At 45.1% G+C, this 23,022-nt stretch overlaps 1 protein-coding gene across 1 annotated transcript in view; it reads right to left on the reverse strand.

The window, feature by feature from the left end:
• LOC107194870 (T-box transcription factor TBX20-like) overlaps window positions 1-23,022 on the reverse strand; it is a 45,394-nt gene that overhangs the window by 7,440 nt on the left and 14,932 nt on the right. Inside the window, exons 3-5 of the mRNA XM_015584577.1 lie at window positions 20,016-20,289; window positions 6,928-7,095; window positions 6,048-6,124 (exon numbers count right to left, since the gene is read on the reverse strand). Of these exons, the coding sequence (XP_015440063.1) occupies window positions 6,048-6,124; window positions 6,928-7,095; window positions 20,016-20,289 (519 nt within the window). The remainder of the gene's footprint in view (window positions 1-6,047; window positions 6,125-6,927; window positions 7,096-20,015; window positions 20,290-23,022) is intronic.

Below are 23,022 nucleotides of genomic sequence, written 5' to 3' on the forward strand. Positions count from 1 at the left end.
CCTCGGTTCCTTAGCGTCGTCGTCGTCCTCCGTCCGTCGATTTGGCAGTTTGGTAATGCGGCCAGGGGCCGGCTAATGGGGCCAGAAGAACCGATGGAAGAGCATCTTCTTCTTCCTCGCGCGAGGGGTGGGTATCGGTTAGAGCTGTCCCGAGGTTGGCCGGGGTTTCCTTCTCCCGATGCCTTGTTCCACTGCCCGACGGTCGCGAAACAGAGAAACGAGAGAAGCGCGCGATTCTCCTCGCTCGAGGACGCTCGAGAACGCGCGGAACGAGGACGAACCTCGAAGGGAGAGAGAAAGATGAACGATAGAAGACGACGAGTAGGAGGATGGCGGGGGGAAGGGTGAGTCGAAGGGGGAAACGAGGAAGAAGAAGGCCGGAGCGGCAGCGGTAATGACAGGCCGTCCGCTCTCGAAGCTAATATAGATGAATGCCCTGCCCTCCTTGCCCTGCGGAACCAAGAGAGAGAACAACGTACTGGAATCGCTCTCTTTCGCCGTTCCTCCGGTGTATATACCCCGGTACTCTCCTCCTTCTTTCGACTGTTTCGTCTTTCGGCAACAACACACACACACACACACACACACACCGGTGGGTACCGACACGTTTCGTCGACTTTTCGTCCTACGTATCCGTTCGAGGTGGCGAATCTCGCGGTGGTGCACGAGAACACGATTTACTCAGAACGGACATTCTTTCAAGAGGAAGAGATTCGACGAAAAGAGAAACCCGATTTTGGAGACTGATCGGATTGGTGTACACCGACGAACAAATTCGGCTTCCTCTAGGGGAAAAAGCAATGCAAGGGCAATGTAAAGGCTTCGTACCGTTCGATAAATTTATTTCAAACACTGAAATAAATGTTAAACCGAATGTTAGTTTTGCATAAATATCAGTAACTCCGAGACCAAGTGGTAGGAGGTCTTTCTCTTACATCAATTTTTCCCCTGGTGGAAGCTGAGTTTGCTCGCGAGGGTACCTACTTTATCGATAGCAGACGGACGTACGTTAACATCGTGTTTATGATGAGTCTTTTCCCGATGGCACGATTTTGTCAGCGCTTGCATATATATATATACGTTACTTGATGCGAATACATCCGTGTCGGCATTGTGATGTAAGAATGCAGTTGACGAATCTATTCGTCGTAGTCATTCAACAAGTTAAAGGAACAACATGTCGCACGCAGGATCGCCACGGTCTCGCCCGAGACAGATCGAAACACTATATTTCGTGTCTCAGGGCGGCTGACCTCCGAGTAGAAATTTCGACTGATGCGGAGCCACGATGGAGTCCAGGGACGACGAGGCACGTTTTTATAAACGGTTACCTTAAATTTTCGATGTTACCGTAATATCTTTATAACAACGATTTCGGGGCCTTTTTTGCAGGGCACGTATGCGCGAACGCGGCGGCGGGCCCCCCCGATGATGGTCGGCAAAAGCGAAGAAAGAGAGGAGAGGGCTGGAGGAACCAGGAGGAAAGGGGACCCCGAATCGTTCGAGGAACAGAGAAAGGGATGAGGTGGGGTGAGAGGGGGTGAGGTTGAGGGGTGACGTTAGGGCTCACCCTCTCAAGGAACAGAACGAAAACAAGAAAGATAGGGAGGAAGAAAAAGAGAAAGAGACATAGGAAGAAAAAAGAAAAGAGAGAGAGAGAGTTTGAGAGAGAGAGAGAGAAAGAGAAGGGAAAAAGAGCCGGAGGGGCATCTATCTATCAGCGGCGGCGTGAAGTGGGCGGGAGCATGCGCCGTATTGCCCCGTACGGCCGCTCTCTCATTAACTCCGGACGCCGCCAGAGCCGCATCCGTGCAGCCGAACACGACTGCCGTAACCGCCAAAGCCGCGCGGCGGCGCGTTCCCTTCCGTTCCCCCGGCCGCCGTTCCCTTTTAACCGACCGAATCGAACCGTTTTCTTCGATCTTGCATACCCTCTTATCGCGCTCGATACGTTCCGGAGCTCGGAATCGCGCCGTGCGACCATACCAGGGGAGAGACAGAGAGAAAGAAAGAGACCTTTGATACCCGGTAATACTGCTTTTCGACCACGATGATCACCCGTCGATTCTTTATACTGCCCGTTTTTTTTGTTACCTTTTCCCGTTGCATTTCACGGATCACAAGAATCGTTTGCTGTTTCTGTTCGTAGGAAAGAAGATTGACATTCTTTCCATGGAAAACGTTCAAACAACGCAGCGATACGTGTTCTACCGATTAACCGGAGACGAACCGAGAAGTTGTAACGGCGACGGGACGGCAGGTTGCCCGATGGAATGACGGAGCAAGATTTCTCGTGATCTCGGTTAGGCAGGTGCTGATTTGAGGAGGGTCGTGTGGTGGACGGGGCCAGTGATTTCGGAACGATCGTCTTTTCTCCAAACTGCCGTGTCATTAAAGTGGTCTCTCTCGATCGACGGGCATAACGTCGCGTCGAGCCGTTAAAAGTCGAATTTACACTAGGCAAACAACGGGCCCACACACCCCACGTATCTTTCCTCTTCCCATCGATCGGGCCGAAAAATCGAGAGTGCCCTCTCTCCGTCACTGAATATGAAACCTGTGGGGCTCTTTCGAGAATTGGAAAGCTATCTCTCTTTTTCTTCTCGCCCTGTCGAAGAGACACGTCGACGAGTCCTCGTACCCTTTCGTTGACTACACTTCGGTTCCGACCACTTTCTTCTTCTTCTTGTTCTTCTTCGGTTTGACGTTTGCACGAAAAACGTTGAAAAGCCTCTTGGGAACACGCCCACCACCAGCCAGGTTCTCGGAAACGCGCGCGCGAGCGCGTTAAAAATCGCGCGGCGGCTGAACGCATTAGTCGAGCGGGAGGACTTTTGCGGTTCGACTCGGAGAGTTCCTCCGACACGCCTCCGATTTGCACGTGATTACCGGGGCGAGAACCGTTCTTCCTCGGGAAGAACGAGAAAGAGGCTGGCTGTCAGGTATACGAAAGGAGTCTCCAGCGAGAGGAATCTACTCGACACGAACACACGATGATTCTTTCGGGTCGAGAGCATTTTGTACTGTCTTTCCAGATTTCGATTCGAGTATGTACCTGTAGGTAAACTCGAACCAACACGGTTGAGACGATCGACCCTGACCGAAATCTGAGGCGCGATAACGAAACCAAACGACTTGGCGAACGTCTACACTTACCGAGTCTGTGCGTGTGTGTGTGCGTGTGTGTGTATCCGATAATGACTTCTTTTAACGAGAGTGCGGATCCCGAGACGGTACTAAAATCTTTTAATTATTACTCCATTACGGGCGAACAAATTATTTAATCGTATCAGTTGCACGATCCCCGCCGCCGTACTGGCAGGTGTGTCGCCGCAGACGGCGGCGTTACACCGATCGTTCGACGACACGAGAGAGGAGCAAAGGACGAGGCACGAATGTAAATACGGATACGTATATGACCTGGCGAATGTGCTCGCCGCCGCCGGGGCTCGCGATATCTCTCGCTTCTGCGGGAGGACGCGAAAGAAACCCACGAGGATACTGGAGAGATGCGTATAGTGATGGGCGATACTGTATCGGTATATTGGAATATCGATACTTTTGAATCCTAATTTTGTATCGTTGTATCGATTCTTAATATGGCGATGTATCGTTGTATCGATTCGTAATATGACGATGTATCGTTGTATCGATACTGAATATTACGATGTATCGTTGTATCGATTCTTAATATGACGATGTATCGTTGTATCGATTCTTAATATGACGATGTATCGTTGTATCGATTCTTAATATGACGATGTATCGTTGTATCGATACTGAATATTACGATGTATCGTTGTATCGATTCTTAATATGGCGATGTATCGTTGTATAGATTCTTAATATGGCGATGTATCGTTGTATCGATTCTTAATATGACGATGTATCGTTGTATCGATACTGAATATGACGATGTATCGTTGTATCGATACTAAATATTACGATGTATCGTTGTATCGATTCTTAATATGACTATGTATCGTTGTATCGATTCTTAATATGACGATGTATCGTTGTATCGATACTGAATATTACGATGTATCGTTGTATCGATTCTTAATATGATTATGTATCGTTGTATCGATTCCTAATATGGCGATGTATCGTTGTATCGATACTGAATACGACGATGTATCGTTGTATCGATTCTTAATATGACGATGTATCGTTGTATCGATACTGAATATGACGATGTATCGTTGTATCGATTCTTAATATGACGATGTATCGTTGTATCGATACTGAATATGACGATGTTTCGTTGTTTCGATACTGAATATGACGATGTATCGTTGTATCGATACTTAATATGACGATAGCCATTTATTTAGGCCTTTTTTTAGTACAGTTTAAAAGTATCAACAATCGATACTGACGATATCGATACTTCGCTTCTGTTATTTCAGGCGTATCTATATTTTGCCCACCGATACGTACCGATACGAAATATCGATACAATTCACATATATCGCCCATCACTAGGAGCCCGACCGTGGCCACCGTGCACGAACCTACCAGAAGACGACTTTATTGGGTGGCCGTTATCGATTCTCCGACACCAAACGCACACACACCATCTTTCATATATACACACGAATACGTACACTCGAGTAGAGAGACATTTGCATAAAACCTTGACTCGCGATCCGTAGAGGATCCTCGGAGATCAGGCGTAAACGATTTAGTGGGCGTATTCGCACCCAGTCGGCCACCGTTCGCCGCGCCGGCCCCCGTTAATTGAAGACAAACGGCCGCGAACAGCCGTATTCGAGACGGCATCGTATACCGACGTGCGTGTAATCTGTGTCGAGTGTCGTTCGGATCATCCTAAATCGTACAAAACCGTTCAAACTTCAACTGTGTATACCTAGATACACAGCCAATTGAACCGAAATCGATCGTTCCTCCGGGCGAAAATACATCGACGGTAGGAAAACAATGTTTCACGTCACGGGACGATTAGTGAAAAACGTTGCTTATTGGAGCGTCACTTTGACGCCCGTTAACGATAATCCTTCGACGCGGCCAGCACGCGCATACAGATATACCTACACCGGTGTAAAAAATTCTTTTCTGTCACGCGTGTATCCGCCCCGGTCATAAACGCGGCTCGAGGTGTTCCGTGGGCCGAGGCGAGTCGACTAAAGCGAGGAGGGAGCAGGTGCATCGTCATTCATGTAGATAGATGATCGCGGGATAAAACTCGGGGAATCGGCTGGTTCTGCGCGCACACGTTTATTCGGGATCGAAACGCCCTTCCTCCTTTTTCTCCTCCCCAACCATCGACACATTTAGCGCGTTGTATAAATTTCCACTTTTAACGAGGAATCGAAAAAAAAGATCGTGCCCGATAATTCGATCGCGGCGTTATGATTAAGACGCCGACGTTATAATGGCGCGTAATGATCGTTTCGCGACGGTTTCATCGACTGTATGCCGCGCGTTTTTAGTCACCCTTTGAAAGGCATACGCGCTGGAGACGAATCAATTCCAGAACGCGTTGTGTTGGTATATAGATGGTATATACAGGGTGTAACGAAAATGTTGGAGCACCTAGAAATGGCAGACTCGCGAGGTGATTTGAAACAAGTTTTTCCTTAGCAAAAATGTTCTCCGAGGCTTTGTTGACGAGATATTAACGAAAAACCCCGACGAATCAGGGCGCGAGTCTGCCGGCCGAGTTCCCGCGGTAACGTTGGCTACCAATCGCAGCGCGTAGCCAACCTCGCGCTCTGATTGGTCAGGGTTTTTCGTTAATATCTCGTTAACAAAGCCTCGGAGAACATTTTTGCTAAGGAAAAACTTGTTTCAAATCACCTCACGAATCTCCCATTTTTATTTATTTATTTATTTATTTCCGGGTCTTCCAATATTTTTGTTACACCCTGTAGATATATAACAGAGGTGGTGTGGTCAACCAACGATATTCAATTCTTCAAAAAATCGATCCTGTGAATTAATTATCCGCAGTTCGATTGTTTCTGAGAATTGATTATTTGCTCCGAGAATCGATTTTTCGTTAGTTCGTTTCTCTCACTACCTACCGATCGAAATCCGTGAGCCTGGACGAGTCCCGGAAACCTTTGGCGAACGGGTTGCTGTCGATCTTCAGCTTCGTTATCTGCAACATTTCCCCCGTACACACGTTAAAGTAATTGGGTCGTTGCTGCTTCCTGGACATATGTATGTATAATCGTTTATTCGAACCGTGAAACTGGACTAATTTTGCACGATAAAGTGAGATAATCCGAGAGAAATAAGTCCACTATCTTATCTACTAAACTTCTCTTCCGAAAACGGGATCATTCATTTCAGGCTACGTTCTCGAGAAAATCGACCTTAAAAATCTACTGGATACGCGTACCATTGAATAAGACTACTGCTAACGCGTCTGTTCACTGCATTCCGTTTCTACTTACTATCATGTCGAATATACGTGTTACAGATGAATCTTCAAATTCCATTTTCTCGAAAACTAAGCCTCGGATATCAAACTTTTATTCTACATTTTCGACTTATCTTCTCATGTGGAATCAGCCCCTAGTTGTACCATCAATACTGGGACACCTTGTATATACGTTTTCCGTAACTATTTCAATACCGATACTTTTTTATATTATACTAACAAGGACTTATCCCCATCGTTCTATCTTTACCATCTGCCTCGATAAAGACGACGTATATCAACACGTTAAAATTAATGTCACAGTATAATATAAAACAAGACAACCGACCTCTATTGACTAAACGCATACACTTTCGACTATTTATAACTTAAAAAACGAAATACAGTAAACTGGCTACGAACGACCTTTTTTCACTGTGGCAGTGAACGTGTTAAATAATCCAGTAACGTTTCACAATGACAACAATTAGTCCGATTTCCATGAAAACCATGAAAAAAAATCGCGATCGTTCACTCACCAACTGATTCTGATAGGCGGTCACCGCGGTGAAAATCGCCTCGGGGAATATAAACGTTTTGTGCTCCTCTTTCTGTAGATCGGTGATGTGAAGATTGTTGTCGTCGGTTTGCCGGCAACGTATCAGGTGTATCCTCGGCTGGTATCTGTGCATCGAGTTCAGGACGATCTGAAAACAAGAAAACGGTGGAAAGCTTGAAACGACGGGATATATGACCGCATATCGAGGACAGTGTGATTTATAAAGTCTCAATTAGAGGTCTCGGGGAATAGGTGGAAGCCCACCGATGATAAATCCCGTTCGAGTTTCGAACGTTAACAGGCGACGACGGGCAATAAGTCTTCTGGGGGGGGGGGGGAACCGGTCGTTCGCGATCGCGCGCGCGAGCACCGCCACTTATCATTACTTATCTAATAATCGACAACGAGAAACGGAAATAGTATCCTGAAATTTGCATTGCAACGCGAGCCGAGACGAGTTCGTTTCACGATCGTTTCCCCCATCGATCTCGCAACAGGTACTTGGAGAGTGTAATTTCTTACCGATCGATCGAGAAACGACGAACACCTGTAAGGTGTCGAGCCACGCCTGTTCGCCCGAAAATATAGCGGCCGAACCTTTCGAATTTTGTGTTTCATCGACGTATATTATACAGGGTGTAACAAAAGTGTTATAGCTCCCTGGATTTGGAACAAATTTTGTACTTAGAAAAAATGTTATAAAGTAAATTGTTAACGAGATATTAACGATTGGTCAGGGTTTTTCGTTAATATCTTAACAAAGCCTCGGGTAGCATTTTTGCTAAGGAAAAAGTTGTTCCAAATCACTTCACGAGTGACCCATTTCAGGGTCGTCCAACACATTTCTTACACCCTGTATAGACGAGTATTACCCCTAGATAATATTGCGTCCTCGTAAAATTAAACGTCTAATACGGTCTCCTATTCTTGTAACCATACCAATGGTTGTTATTCCCACTACTGGGGGAGGGGGAGGGGGGAATTAATCAAAATTGAGTAAACAGAACCTAAGCAAAGACTTGACTTCGTGTAAAAAAAAAAAAAAACAAATTTATCGGGGCTGAGAACTCATCGAGGGGGATCACGGGGGATGTCGCACTTATCGAGACATTACTCTAGAATTAAACAACAGGGTAATCCATTCCAAATCGACATTGCACGAAGTTAACTATCGACAATACCGAAGAAACAGGTATCTGTACAACTTAATTGTGTTTTACGAAGGCACAATATCGTGGCCGTCGACTGCTACCTACCCTTTCCTCGAGAAGAACTTAAACGTCGAGCTTCAACCACGATCGGTTATGCACGGTCGGTCGAACGGGACTAGTCGCCGTATCGATTTCCTGTCAAAAACAATGTCGCGAAACGGAACAATAAAGTTTCTCCGCCGGTGTAATATACAGGTGTGTGTGTGTGTGTGTGTGTGTGTCAGGTAACTCACGCGCGTCCAAGTGCACACGTAACACTCGAACTTTTCCCCACGCGATTCTGTGTGACTTTTTTTCACTGTGGCCACTACAAAGAGGACTCTACAAATTTTCCAAGAATAATGTTACTTGCAGTCAACTTTGGACGGTATACATAAAGTGTGTATTGTAAGTACTGTTTTACGTACACGTCACTATCCCCTGGATCTCGCTCGAATTGATTATAACCGTAGTAGTTCAGGGAGAGCGTCGGTATCGTTTGTCGATCACGGTTTTGCGTTCTCTCCAGTCGTAGTACAGTGATTCCTTGATTAATGCGACACGAACAACGGCGTTATTCCCACCACTGGGACCAATCAAAACGGGGTAACCGAAAACTCAGCAGAGACTCAACTTCAGGGAAAAACAAATTTATAAGGGGCTGAAAATCTTTCCGCCATGCCATAAATGCTCTGAAGCGAGGTACGTTGCACTCATCGAGACATTACTGTTAGTCCGAAAAAATGCAAAGTTCGGAGCGACGACGAAAGGGGAACGAACACGAATCGTACGGATGGACACCGTTCGGGGGACCGTTCGTGAAGTACAGTAATGTTTCGATGAGTGCGATATACGGTCCACTTTGGAGAATTCGTGGCAAGGCAGAAATCTACTAATAAAACACTACTATACCTTATCAAACGTAAACAATCTGCGCCGAATGATAGATAATACAATAATGTCTCGATAAGTGCGACATATTCAGGTTCGTTTCGAAGCATCCTACTAAGCTCTGCTTAGCTTCTGTTTACTCTGTTCTGATTGGTTCCACATAGGGACTCCACCAGTGATGGGAATAACGCCGTTGCTCGTGTCGCATTCATCGAGGGATCACTTTATTTAAGGAGGATCGCTTATTTAACAAGCAGGGGTCCCGTTATCGATCTTTTAGCGCGGTTATTAAGGTCGAGGTTCCTTTGAGGGGAATATATACGAGTCGTCGCCGCGTGGATCCTTGGGAAAGCGTAATTAAATGCAATTTTTATTAGCGACAAGATTATCTCCGTGAATATATCTCCGATATCTGCGGTTGCGATCGGTACGCGTTCACGCGCTATATAGTAGCAAGCAGATATCCTGCAATTCGAATATACATATACTACCGTGTGCCCGTCCCGAGAAAAAATAAAGAAAAAAAAAAAGAAAGCTCCGATCGCGCATGAGATGTCCGAATATCGCGTGAACCGGGAGGAGGGTGTAGAACGCATCATTATCGCGTCGTTCGAGAATTAACCAAAGGTCTCAATATTTTTTTTACTTTAATACTACGTCGGTCGATTTCGTCGATTCAGGGTTATTAAGACACTCGATTGGCTCGTATTTTTCCCCCGTTTCGCGAAAAGACACAACACTGGATATCACTTGTATCATATAAGTTATATGTATATTTTTCTTCCCTTCCTATTTTTTCCCTGTATATTACGTTACTGTCACTGTATTCCACGTGAATCGAAATTATCGTGGTAAAATAGCAGTCCGATTGCAAGTACACCAGGCGTTCACCGACCAGAACTCGCTCGACTCGACACTCTCATCGTGTCGCTCTGCACACACAAAGACATAATAATTTGCATCCAGCGATTCGTCAAACAACACCACGACGCTGTCGCCTATGTGATACACGTTGATAGCGGTACTACACGCGGGATTTATAGTCGTTTTTCTCGCTTCCTCGACTTACCGTTCGGTCACGCGGGTCTTCGATCGCCGAGGACGCACAGTGGACCGATCATAAGAAATTCTCGGACATTTGATCATTTTTCGTTTTGTTGAAATCAGTCAAATTTCTTTATAAAAGTAATACTAGAAGAGTCAGTCTATTATAAACTATCGCCATTTATACTTTTTTTCGACACTTTAAGTAGAAAAAATAGTATTAAGTTAAAAATAGTATTGGATGACATTATATTAAAGAGCATAAAATGATGTATGAATTGTGACATTTTTTTCCACAATTATGTGAATATTTATTAAGTTAAAAAAGTGAATATTTATTAAGTTTAAACAAAAAACTTACATTCTGAAATGCACATGCAACGATTCGTGATTCAGATCTTACTAGATTCGGTGTTTATCATTATTGTTCATAAGTAATTATGCAATTTATTTAATTTTGTAACACGATGGTGATGGTATTATGAACTATAATTATTCTGCGTGTTAAACCGGTTAATAATGTAGAAAAAGTAGTAGAGCTAAAGTTGCATCTATGAATGTACGATTTTTCCTTAGTTACGTTCCACTGTGGGACGCATCCGACGGGACGGTTCTCGATCGAACGGAGAAGATTCGAACGGCGAACGAGTGAGGCCCGCCCCCCCCCCCCCCCCCCCCCCCCCGAGTCCCCGGGAACGTTTTGTTACTTAATCCACCAGATACCTTTGCTCGTTCCACGGTCGTAATTTATTTTTATAACGCGAGATTATACCGTGAAATTAATATCCGACGAACGTTCCGCGCAACGACCGTCTGCTCCTCTCTCTTCTCCTTGAGCCTATCTCTATCACTCTATCTTTATCTCTCTCTATTTGCACGAGTATTTACCGAAACCGCTACCGAAATATCCTCGCAGATCGACAATTATTATTCATTTTATTTCCTGTTTCCACTGTTCCGTTAATAAGTCGCCGATCCTCCGACTTAACCTTAACGTTTTTTTTTTTTTATTCCTCCCTCCATGTTTATTATCTACTGCAATTTTACTTTACGGAGTATTAACACAAGGTTTACGAACATTTCTTGTATAACTATCTCTGGGGAGGTCAACGAAACCACAGATTTTCTTTAAAAAACAACTTATTTTATTTAATACTTTTCTACTCTTCTATTTTATTTTATACCACACAGGGAATAATTCGAGATTAGAAGGCACTCGAAATGCTTCAAAATGACGCGTCCCGTAAACCTAGTGTTAAGGAAATGTGATGAAGGCAAATTGAAATGATGCTGGAAACTGTCCTTTGACAGCTCTCGGTTACCAACATAAGCCGTTGCGTAGACAACCGGGTACCCAAGTACCATTTCAAAATTTCTATTCACAATTTTTTATATTCTCGTCTAACACAGCACTTGGTAGCAATTCTTACCTTTCTGAACGATTCAATGGAATCACTGTTAAATTCACGTTGAATCCCCCAACGTCCACAAATCTCTAACAATAATCCTACATCCGATTGTTCGGCACAAATTCAAGGTCGAGGGATTAAAAGAAAAGAAAAAAATCTCGCGTCGTTGGCCGACTTCCGGTGCATCGACGGAGAGATACCATCGGTCTCGGCACTTTCCGATGATTATTTCTAACGAATTTCACCGAAATACCTGGAGTGGCATTCGATTACGTAACACGGCTCGTAAATCTTTCATCTGCCGCGGTAGCGCCGGGGACAAACTGTCAAGCGATGGAAAGGGATATATATATATATATACATACACATATATAAACATATATATAAATATGTATATATATATAATCTCGACGGACACGCAGCGCTATGTCCTTCGGCCGCGGCGACCGCGCAAGATTGTACTCGACAGAGAAGAAAAACGGTCGACGAAAAGAGAGAGGAAAAAAAAAAGTGAAGAAAAGGAAAGAAAGAAAAGAAAAGGTTTCGAATTTAATTCAAGTCCGGATAACGAGTGCGCGCGAGCGAGCCGAACGGAGGACCCGGAGGATCCCGTGGGTTTCCAAGCGGGCAACTTTATGCCCGTACGATTATAGGTGTCTGGGATCCCGGGGTGCCCCTATCCGTTTTCTCCGCGCTGTTGGACGGTGGGACACCCCACTGCAACCTGTCAGAACTCCAATTTGCTCTACTCTGTTCGGTCCTCGTGTGTGCGTTCGTCTCTATGTACGGTGGATTCACCAGCGAACACAAATACACAGACGTCGTTGAATTCGGTCACGTAAGCGGTCGCGATCTCTCCGAAGCACACGACAACACATCCTTCGACCACTTTTTATTCCGAATATTTTAAACGATTCTCTCTCGAGGGCGTCGCCTCTCGACGTCCACGCAGCACACGTCTTTCGAAGATCCCCGTAGACGAATCCACCGCACGTCATAGCCGTGTCTTTGCGTATTTATTTTCTCTCTTTGTTTCGAGAAATGTTAACTACGAAACCCGGATGTCGTGAACAAACCTGATGTTTTTTTTATGGAAAGCAGGGATTTTACCCCCTTTGCACCAGTGAACTTTCTAGAAAATTTTACTGGTGCCAAAGATTAATGGCACGAATCCATGGCGACGTTATTATATAAATTAATGTATACAGAACAACTTAATACAAATATATATCTAGATCAGATATTTATTTTCTTTTTTTTTTTTTCTGGATGAGATATTTCGCGACACAATATTGTTTGTACAATGGCCGCGGACGAGGTACCACGCGTGTTTGATTATTATTAAGACGAGAGTTTTAATTAAGAAAAATATCAATTCTTGCAGTACTCCTGTACAGGTTGTCCGTGGCATCGTACGAACGGTAACTGGTCGCGAAATATCTCATCCATGGGTGCGAAGCGGTTAAGGGAGCCCACTTTCCAAAGGGACTCCGGTCTAAACCTTCCATTTATGCGAAAAAATAATTAATTGAAATTTTGTTTACTGTTTTCCTCTTGAAATAAACTACACGATATGTAGAAATAAATCGGATCGATACTGTTAAAATATATTCGTTAGTTCGTTCTAATCAAGAGTTCGTTATGATTAAATGTTATTGTATTTAGAATAACAATAGAATAAATTGATATATCAATGTTGTTAAATACACCCAATTGAGTGCATATATTTGCGTACGTGTGCTTAATTTTCTACAAAATTCATTGGTTCGAGGTGGTTGAATCTAATAAATTTTTCGTTGAATTTATCAACCCTTCCGGTCGCTGGGTCGTAGCGACTAGCTCACCATTACAGGAACTCGGAGAGGGGCCAGGAAATCTAATACACCCAGTGTCGGGCTGAATGACATTCCCCGCGAAATCGTGAGAATTATCATTTTCCAGCGAGTTCAAGGGGAGTGGAGAGATTCGTTAAATTTTATTCGAGCCTGGTACCGTCCGCAGGCGCGACTTTCATCGGCTTCGACCCGCGGCGGCACGAAACCGATTACCGAACCGACACGACTGAGACTGTCAGCTACTAGATTCGCGCGTGACATAAACCTCGAAACGTTCCCGTCACCCGATACAAGATTAAAAATGATTTATGGAGAGTCCCACGAGTGCTTTTCCTTTCTTTTTTCATCCCTTCACACGGCAATCGAGTGTTCCGTAAAGTCGAGCCGCTCTTAGAAGCATGTTCGCATCGATGAAACGTACACGCCTACTGGGTTTCCATCGAAATGATTCACAGCGTGCACCGGCGACTTTAACGCTAGATTTACGGACACTTCTTCTGGGGATTTCTACCGAAACGTAAACTTGCTTCCCCTGGACGGAAAAAAATGGCTGTTGCCCCACCTTACGAGAAAAAAATTAAATTTTGTCCCCCCCTATCCTTCCCAGAGGTACAAAATGTTTGCGTGATATTTAATATTGCAGTATAATTTGATAATTATATATTTTTTTTCCAACGATTTATGACTTTAAAAATAAAATAAAGTGTGTCTGGCTACGTACAGCCTTTTTCACTGTGGCAGTCGATCTGTTAATATTTTTCACCCCTAACCTGGCTATGCCCATGACCACCGCCGAATTTATCGGGAGCTTAGGAGGTGCCGAGCTGTTTCACCTGCCATGGTTTGTGCAATCTTCACCGCGACAAAACGGCCAATGTTCGATAACAACAGGGTTTGCGTTTCATCGAATCGATTCGTATTCGTCTCTCCCGACTCTCCTCGCCTCTTGTACCGTGTTCAGTCGATTACACCGTAAATCCCGATCGGAATATTCGCTATCTGCCCGCCGGATGGATCATAAATCGCGTTTAATCTCAATATTATGGCTGACTAAAGCCTCCTGGCATCTCCGGGCGTCTACAAGTGCGCCACGTTAAGAAATTATTAATATCCTTCGATTTCAGCTTTTCCTTCTCACGCAGCCGCCCGTTCGCGTCATATTATACCCGGCCGTTCAATCGTTTTTTTTTTTTTCTTCTTCTCTCTCCAATCCTTCGTCTTGGAATCTACGATGAGTCAGTGACGGTACATTGTCCACAGAGCCGATTACGGTTGCGCGTTTTACGAACTAACAGAAATCCGTTTCTCCCCCGTTGTGTGTATCGAACGGAACTGTGTCGACTGGACGGGCGGGGGAACGCGTTCAATGTCCCGGCGAAGCAAGGTGGAATTTTATACACGTTTTTAACACGTTTGTCGTTCTCCACATTTAAATTCGACGACGATTACTCGATCAACGTTGATTCTCTGGCGAGACTAGAAGAAATCCCAGGTTTTTCGCAGTTCTTTTCGATTTTGATGTCGCGTTGTTCCTCCACACACTCGACACATACACACAGCGTGTCCCGAGACACGTAAAAATCATCTTTAACCCCCATCTGTCCCTTGTGCCAATTTTACTTAGGACTTCATTGGTTTTACTTTAAAGAATTTTAACTATTTATCTCTTCATTATATTAATTTCTACCACTGTGTCAACTTGACACCGAGGGACAAATTAATTTCCGAAAATAAAGTCGTGGGATTTGTCGTTTAAGTAAATCTTTAAAGGTGCATATCCATTTGTTGCGTACCCTCGTATCGTATCACCGTTGTGTATCAATGTGAACGGGGTCAAGCGTTGCGTCTGGTATCGTACGGTGATACGATACGACGATACGTAACAGTGATACGATACAATGGTACGCAACAAGTGGATACACAGCTTAAAACATTTCTAACCGTGAACAACTGGTACCAAACTATTTCTTTAGATGTCACTTGTAGCTATACATGACGAATAAATCCCTTCCACAATGTCCCAATAGCGGGCACTTCATTGAAAACACCTAGAGTTCCCAAACAGTCGCAAGATTCGCCCATGTTGGGCCCAACACTTCCCACCCATCCCGAATGTGTTAACCCTTTACGTCCCACCCGTGTGGCTAGCACATCAAGCAAAGACAATCTGCTCCAACTACCATCTGTACCGTCATTACCTCCTTTAATATACCTAAAAAAAAAAAAATCCCTGGAATAGACTAGGCGTCAAAAATGCCCGGAACGCAACGGTTTGAATCCAAAGAGCTTTCGTCGATACCAGATATTCGAATCACAACATCGAAACATGCCCACGGGATAATCGATCGATCGAAGATGTAAATCACACTATTCCCCCCGTAGGTCATCGCGAAGATGAGGACACTCTCGTGGTGTCCTCGTTCACGGTCCACGAGGCGTCGTCGTGGTCTCGCGCGCAGGTGGACGCCTGCTTTTGGACCACCATGTAGTAGCCGGCACGCAGGCGGGGGTCTTATAATATCGCGTCATACGAAACGATGAAATAGTGGCCGTAGCGAAGGAATGTTCCCTACCACTTGAGTCGTCGAGTTGAGTTGACTGGCGGTTGCGTGGCTCTCCTGGGCTCTCCCGGGCTCTCCCTGGTCTCCCTGCGCACTCCTGGCTCCGCTCTGCTCGGCACGACTGCTTTTAACCAGTGTGTGTATGTGTGTGTGTGTGTGTTTGTGTTCCTCTCTCGGACACACTCTAGCTCTTTCTCTTTCAATCTTTCTACTATCCTCCTCCTCCCCCTTTGCGCTTCCTTTCGCTCGTTCTTCGTGTATACATATATACATATATATATATATACTAGCTAGCGTACAGATTCACAAACATGTGCTTCTGTCCTTCGCGCGCCAATCTTTCTCGAACGTGGCAAGGAGCCTTTCCGCGCCCGCGCTAACCATCTCGGGGAGCCTCTTACTTACTCCACACATTCGAATGCACTTTTGGATCGTGAAGCGAACCCACTACCACCACGAAGGGGTTGTAACAATTGAATTTTGTACCTGAAACGATAACTGTGAGTATCGGAGGTGTCGCTGGCCTGTTAGACAGAGAACACTATGTGAAAAGTATCCTTAATTCACTTTTATACACGTCTTTTCTGGAAGTACAGTCGTACTTTGTATGTCCTTTCTTGTAGATCGTGCACACTATTTAGTTGCGTTGAATGTACAATAATTTTTAAATGGCCCCTAAAGTGTAAGTCTGCATTTCGAACAGTTTCTTTAATCATTCATAACTCAAGAATTAAGGAATACAGGACATACGTTCACATGACATTTTTTCCACGTACTAGTGTGTAGATTTACCCCCTGAAGTATTGACATGCATTTATGAATCACCCTGTAGAGTTCAACGGTTGCAACACGCGTCAGTTGCGAATCCTATCGACTGGCAACCATTTCGAGTCGTATCGGTTCAGGGTTATCGACTGCAAACCGTCCAGTAGCAGCTTTCAGCGATTGAAGAAAAGGTTGCGCGCTGGGACTGATGGTGTCCGCGAGGGTACAGCCACGTGGTAGGTCCCCGCCTAACGTGGGACCACAGAATCGCGGAGTCGTCGCTCGAGAGAATCCCGTGGCGCGTAAACGAGCGTCTAATTACGCTTGGTTATTACTAGACTGCGGATTTTATGCACTTACAATCTATAGAATTCCGTGAGATATAATAAAAAACAAAACTCCCATTGGACCCAACAAGTTTTCTATTTTATGTTGACCCCAATAAGACACTTAAGGAAAAACTAAATGCCTACATTTACTCCTGTCTATAGAAATGACTTTAGAAAATTTAATTTTGCATAAAAATCCGCAGTCAAGTTATTACACACCGTGCATGCTCGTCAGATGGCCTAAGACCACAGAACACACCATTGGTACCGTGTTTATAAAACACGTCTACCAGATGTCCAAGTATGGCCCCAAATCGTGACACACTAGACTCGCGTTAAAGTACCGGTGTGGACTTCTCGAGGCGTGTTTCTCCCGAAAACACTACTTTAACGTAAACCAATAGGCACGCAGGATTTCATAACAGTTCGATCGATCCACCAATTGGATCAGAACTTTAGTTACAGGTGGCGACCGATAGATGGTGCGCGCACATGTGTGAGTAATGCCTGGGGCGTACCTACCGCTACTTTAACGCGAGTCTACCGTATCTACGCGTCAGTACTAGAGAACAGAAAGCAAGGGTGGGGGGGGGGCACACGCATATAGCGTAAGTATATACAAGAGAGGAACACAGACGAAAGAGGCTTTCGTGTGTTCCCGAGAAGACCCGCGAGGAGGATATCTTGACGCGAGGAAGACCCCGCCTGACCGTCTCCGAGAGAAACCAGGGGGTCCAGGGGGGATACAGGCCCAGCAGAGAGAAGGATTCAAAAGGTGCTCAACAGGCCCCGAGCGTGGGCTACTCGTGATCATCATGACAAAAGCTCCGGGCAAACATCCATTCAATTTATTAGCTTATAGGCACGCCGGTCGTGCCTACTATACACACCACCTACGACACACCACTACCAACCGCCTCTATAATGCTCGTAACATTATGGCCAGTCCACGAGTGGACGGGTCCTCTCTTCTGGCGCGCGCGCGCGCGCGACCCTTGTCTCGCCTATCGTCCTCTCTTTTTCTTGGCCGTTTCCAGATATCTATACGCTCTTTTCCCGCGTTACTCTCTTTTCGCCCATAGAGTTACACTTTTTATGGTGTTAAATTCCACCACCAACCCCCCCTCCTATAGGCCACGGGGATATTTCAGCGGTCAAGAAAGAAACTGACCCTCTCTCGAGAGAGACCCTCTGCTCACGTCGCGCCTCGCCTATTCCTTCCTCGCGAAACGAAAAAAAAAAAAAAAAAACTCGAGCTACTGCAGCAGAGGGCAATACGATCGTTTTCACCGTGATTCGTACCCATTCGCTGCTGTCCCTTTCGTGCACACCTATTCGAGACACGGTCTGCTACTCTCCTCGTGGTTATACATTTTAAACGAAGGATTTAAGGTATTTTTCGAATCTGTGAAAACGGGAGGGTATCGTTAAAGGAGCCGAATCACGAACATAATTAAGTGATAAACCGAAAAGAAAATATGTGAAGGAGACGCACGCGCAATCCAGGAAGCCAAAAGGGTTTAACCATAGCGCGCGCGCGCGCGCGCTTGCGGAAAGATTGGTTTGTCATCGATCGGGTCGCGGCGACGACGGAATATTACGTTTCACGGTGCCTGGCAGCTTCGACGCCCACGATTAACGAGCGGTGCCCCGATGATAACCACGCCCACGTTGTCGCCCGGTCAACGCAGGCCTGTCCGTTTTACGAGGCCATATTCGATTCGCGCGAACGTCCGAAATTCTCGTCAACGACGTCGTGTGCCATGATGATACCGATTCCCCGAAGGGGATCGAAACGGCGGACACGATTTCAACCGGTGAAAAACGACACTGTAATCCGTGAGCATCGTCGACGTCGTTGGGATCGGTCGTTCGTTAAATCGTCCCCCCCCCCCCCCAATCCCTGTCTTTTATTCTTCCCAGAAACATATTACGCGCAAGGGGGGGCCGTACAACCGAATCTTATGTCGGGGCCCGAATGGAGTGACGTGGAGAAACCGCGAATGTGTGAATTTACCGATAAATAACGGCTTATGTACGCGTTGGTTCTGTAACTTCTTTGTACGCAGCAGTTCGCGTGAAACGGGGGAGACAAACGGATCGAAATGATGCAACGACGGATCTCGAGTTATCACAGAAAGACACGTAGACTCGAGGAACGAATTTCAAATGTCGAACATCACGATCTTGGATGTAGGAGATAGCACACGACGCCTTAATGACGTCCATTTTTACGACTATTTTACGTCTAACAAGGGATGGCACGGAAGTGTCCCCCTCCGATTTTGATGAAAGTTCGTATGTCTGTTAAGCGGTCAAAAATAAGGGATACGTATTTTTTTTTTTATCGGCTGAGACGCGATTTTAAGGGGTGAAACCACCCCTCGAAGTTTCGAAAAATGTATTAACACTCCTTGCTATACCGAATTACAGAACAATGGGTATACGCTATAAATGCATAAAATCCGTGGTCTACTAATAAAACACTACTGTACCTTGTAAAGCGTAAGCAATTTCCGACATACTCGGGTCTACTTCGAAGCATCCATAGCAAGATGGAAATCTTCAGACCCTCATAAATTTGTTTATTGCCCTAAGCTGAGCATCTGCTTAGCTTCTATTTATACTCAGTTTTGATTGATTCCACATAGGGACTCCCCCAGTGATCGGAACAACGCTGTTGCCCGTGTCGCATTCATCGAGGGATCACTGTATCTATATACTTACATACTAAATTACTTAATGCAATCATCATATACATATTGTCTATCATCCCAAATTGCTTGCGCATGAAAAATTACAATAATAGTCTAACCTAGGCAATGATCCCAATTCAACAACCTTCCCCTATATGTAATTGGAAGGGGGGAGGGGCTAGTGTAATTTGAAAGGTACGAATCACGTTCGGTCGAAACGCGCAAGGATATCGTTTCCCATGATCGATATTTGACCCAGATGTTTCGTTGACGGGAGGTGCACGAACGACCGATTATTCGGCCGTCTGTTCCACGAGTATGTTAACGTTTCTCGACGATTTTTCTTACCTGGCCGTGCTTGTCCATGTCGTTGTTGGTCAGCTTAACCTTCTCGAACGAGACCACCTGCTTTCGTAGCTGGTCGCCGGTGAACGGCGAGTCCGGATGCACGTAGAGCCGAGCGGGCGCCGGTGGATCCGCTTTGCCGGCGACCAGCCAACAGCTTCTGTGGTAGGCGTACCGGTACCGTTTATTGTCCACCGGCACAATGTCCATCAACACCGCGTACCTGCCCTCGGACTTCAATCCGCTGAATGACACACGACAGGTTGGGAACATCCGTCTGGAAAAAGCAATTCGAGCGCGGTCTCGTGTTAGATAAACGTTGACGAACAGATATATCGTAGGCACGTATATACTGGGTGAGACATTTAACGTTTGCGTCTCAAATATCTTTGTTGTTTTTAAAGGTACGTCAAATGTCTTACCCCTTGCCCTGTAACATCGAGTCAGACTCGTGTTGACGATTTCAAAATCGATTCAACAAAGAAGAATATTATTCGGTTTTCTTTGAATCGAAGTGAAATACCACGTTGCTCGTCCACCTGTGCGAAGGGGTTAATATTGAAGTTTTATAGGAATTCCTTTCGTTTCTGGGAAACTATCGATAACAATTTAATCGTGGAGTCCGCAGACGTCAAGAAAATCGTAGGGCAAGAGGTTAAGGACAAAGTTGAATGGTTCGATGGGACTCACGCGATAAGTCCGTGACCTTGGATGACCTTGAATAATTATAGTCACTGAGTTCTTAATGAAAGGAACTGTCATTGTACATGTTTAAAAAAGGGTGATTCTATTTAAAAAAAAAAAACGAAGGTAACTTTGATATCTCTAAAAAAAAATGACATAAAAATAAAAATTTGTTTGGTTTCGTGCGAGCCCCATTGAACCATTTCGTTTCTAAAACGTTTTCTGAAATATTTAAGTCTTAGAAACATCTTAAGGATGTTGAAAATGGTCGTAGGACATTGGGATATGTATACTAGATATTCGTTATCGAACATTAACGAATATCTAGTATATAACCAAAACGATAGGATCGAAGTATTTTTCGCGATTCGTGTGTTCGGACTGACGCGACTGGGGGAGAAATTTGACGTTTAACCTCTCGACAAATTCGACGACCGGTATATATGCACGTGCATAAAAATTCCAGTAACACCGCCAACAAAAACACCGTTTCAAAAGGGCAGACCAAAGACGACACTTATTTACTCGGAAATACCCCTCACTATTCGTTGGTGAGTATCACGGTGAGTCGAGTTTTCAGTCCAATGTAGAGGCGCGTCCAGCTATATAACATAGTCAGTTTGATTGAAAGGAGCGCCCGCAGGCCTTTCAAGCCTCGTTACGAACGAGTCACCCTTTGAACCTCGTTATATGCAGTCAACTTTTCAACACCTCGAGCGTCGGAGGCGCACGCGCCGGCAGATGCGCGCGACCTCGTTGGATGTCGATCCCCGCCCGTGCATACGTTTTTCCAACGGATGAATCAAGCAATCCTCTTATGATTTCTCCACTAGGAATGACAATAAACGGAACTGCTGTCTAAAATTCCGCCTGGACGACCATACACCACCGTTGAATGTGATTTTTCAATTCTCCTAAACGCGATCGACGTTAATTATTCGCCTCGAGAAAAGAATGGATCGAACGGCTGGGTGCCCGGGTCCGTGCAATCCTCGAAACAGGACCTGTCGACGAACCTGCGTGGAGAACGTCGCGTCGATACTGGCGGAACTTCCGCCGTGCATTCGCGCAAGACTCTGCAGGGAGGACTTGATCTGCATGTTCGGGGACGTTCCTCGCGAGCCAACACTGCCAGGCTGCCAAGACGTCGCGACGAACTCGGATAATCTTGTAAATACTTTTGTAAATTTTTTCTTGTTTATTTTTGTAATTTTTTATGCGGTCGCGTAGAACTTTTGTTGAATTTTGTTAAACTTTCTGTATAGTTGTAAACTCTGGGATATGTTCAGACTTCTCAGAGATCTCAGAGATCTCTAGACATCCATATACAGTCTCCTCTCGATTATTGTCCTTAACTCAGGTCCACATCGGGACAATAATCTTGTAGGGAGAAATGCTTCAGACCCTACTTCGTTTTTTTTATACGCGCTTGACAGGTTCCCAGACCCCCTCAGTGGTGGGGATAACGCCCGGACAATAATCGTGTAGGACAAGCCAGACGTTAGTCGAGAGGAATCTGTACTTGTGTATTGTACCAAAGGGTTCATAACCCACTTAGAAATAAATATTATTATTATCTTCCCAAGAAACAAAGGAAATCAGACAGAGAATCGGGGATGCGTACACCGAAGAAAGACACGTCTGCGGATTTAAAATTCGAAATAAAGGGGCAGCCACTTGAAGACTCGGAAGATTTCGAGAAAACGGAAGAATACCATCAGACGTGCGAAGATATAACGACGCAGACTGTACCGACGGGAATCGACATTTCTTCCCGAATTTCTGAAATTCGTTCAAGCGCCGGAAACATCATCGAAGTGTTCAGCAGCGTTCTGACGCGAATCAATGGTTTGGCGACCAGGGGCTGTTCGTGCCGTGCAATGAACGTTATACTGTACACGATCATTGTCGTTATTCTGGCGGGATTCGCGCTGCACACGTCCTTCTCTCAGATCTTCCTGTCGAGTCAGATATGCGGAATGATCGCGATCCTCAGCTGGAAAATGTCCGGGACCATTTCGTTGTAACCAGACTTTAAAAATTATTAACTTTACTCTGCCCATGATGACAACAAGATGATACTAGTATTCCTACCTTGATCAATCACGAAAGGTAAACCGCGACTCGTCGATGGTTGATACATTTTAACTTGATTAATAATTGATTAATTATTAATAAACTGAAAATTATTTTTACAGATTTTACATGGTATCAAGGAGGACACCATGTGTACATGACTTCTTTATGAGTGAAGGTGTTTAAGAGATTCGAAGGTGAACTTTGTTTTTTTAAATGGAATACCCTATCTTTTTTATGGGAGTTCGGA

Source organism: Dufourea novaeangliae, unplaced genomic scaffold (genome assembly GCF_001272555.1).
Source record: "Dufourea novaeangliae isolate 0120121106 unplaced genomic scaffold, ASM127255v1 scaffold8, whole genome shotgun sequence".
Lineage (NCBI taxonomy): Eukaryota > Metazoa > Arthropoda > Insecta > Hymenoptera > Halictidae > Dufourea > Dufourea novaeangliae.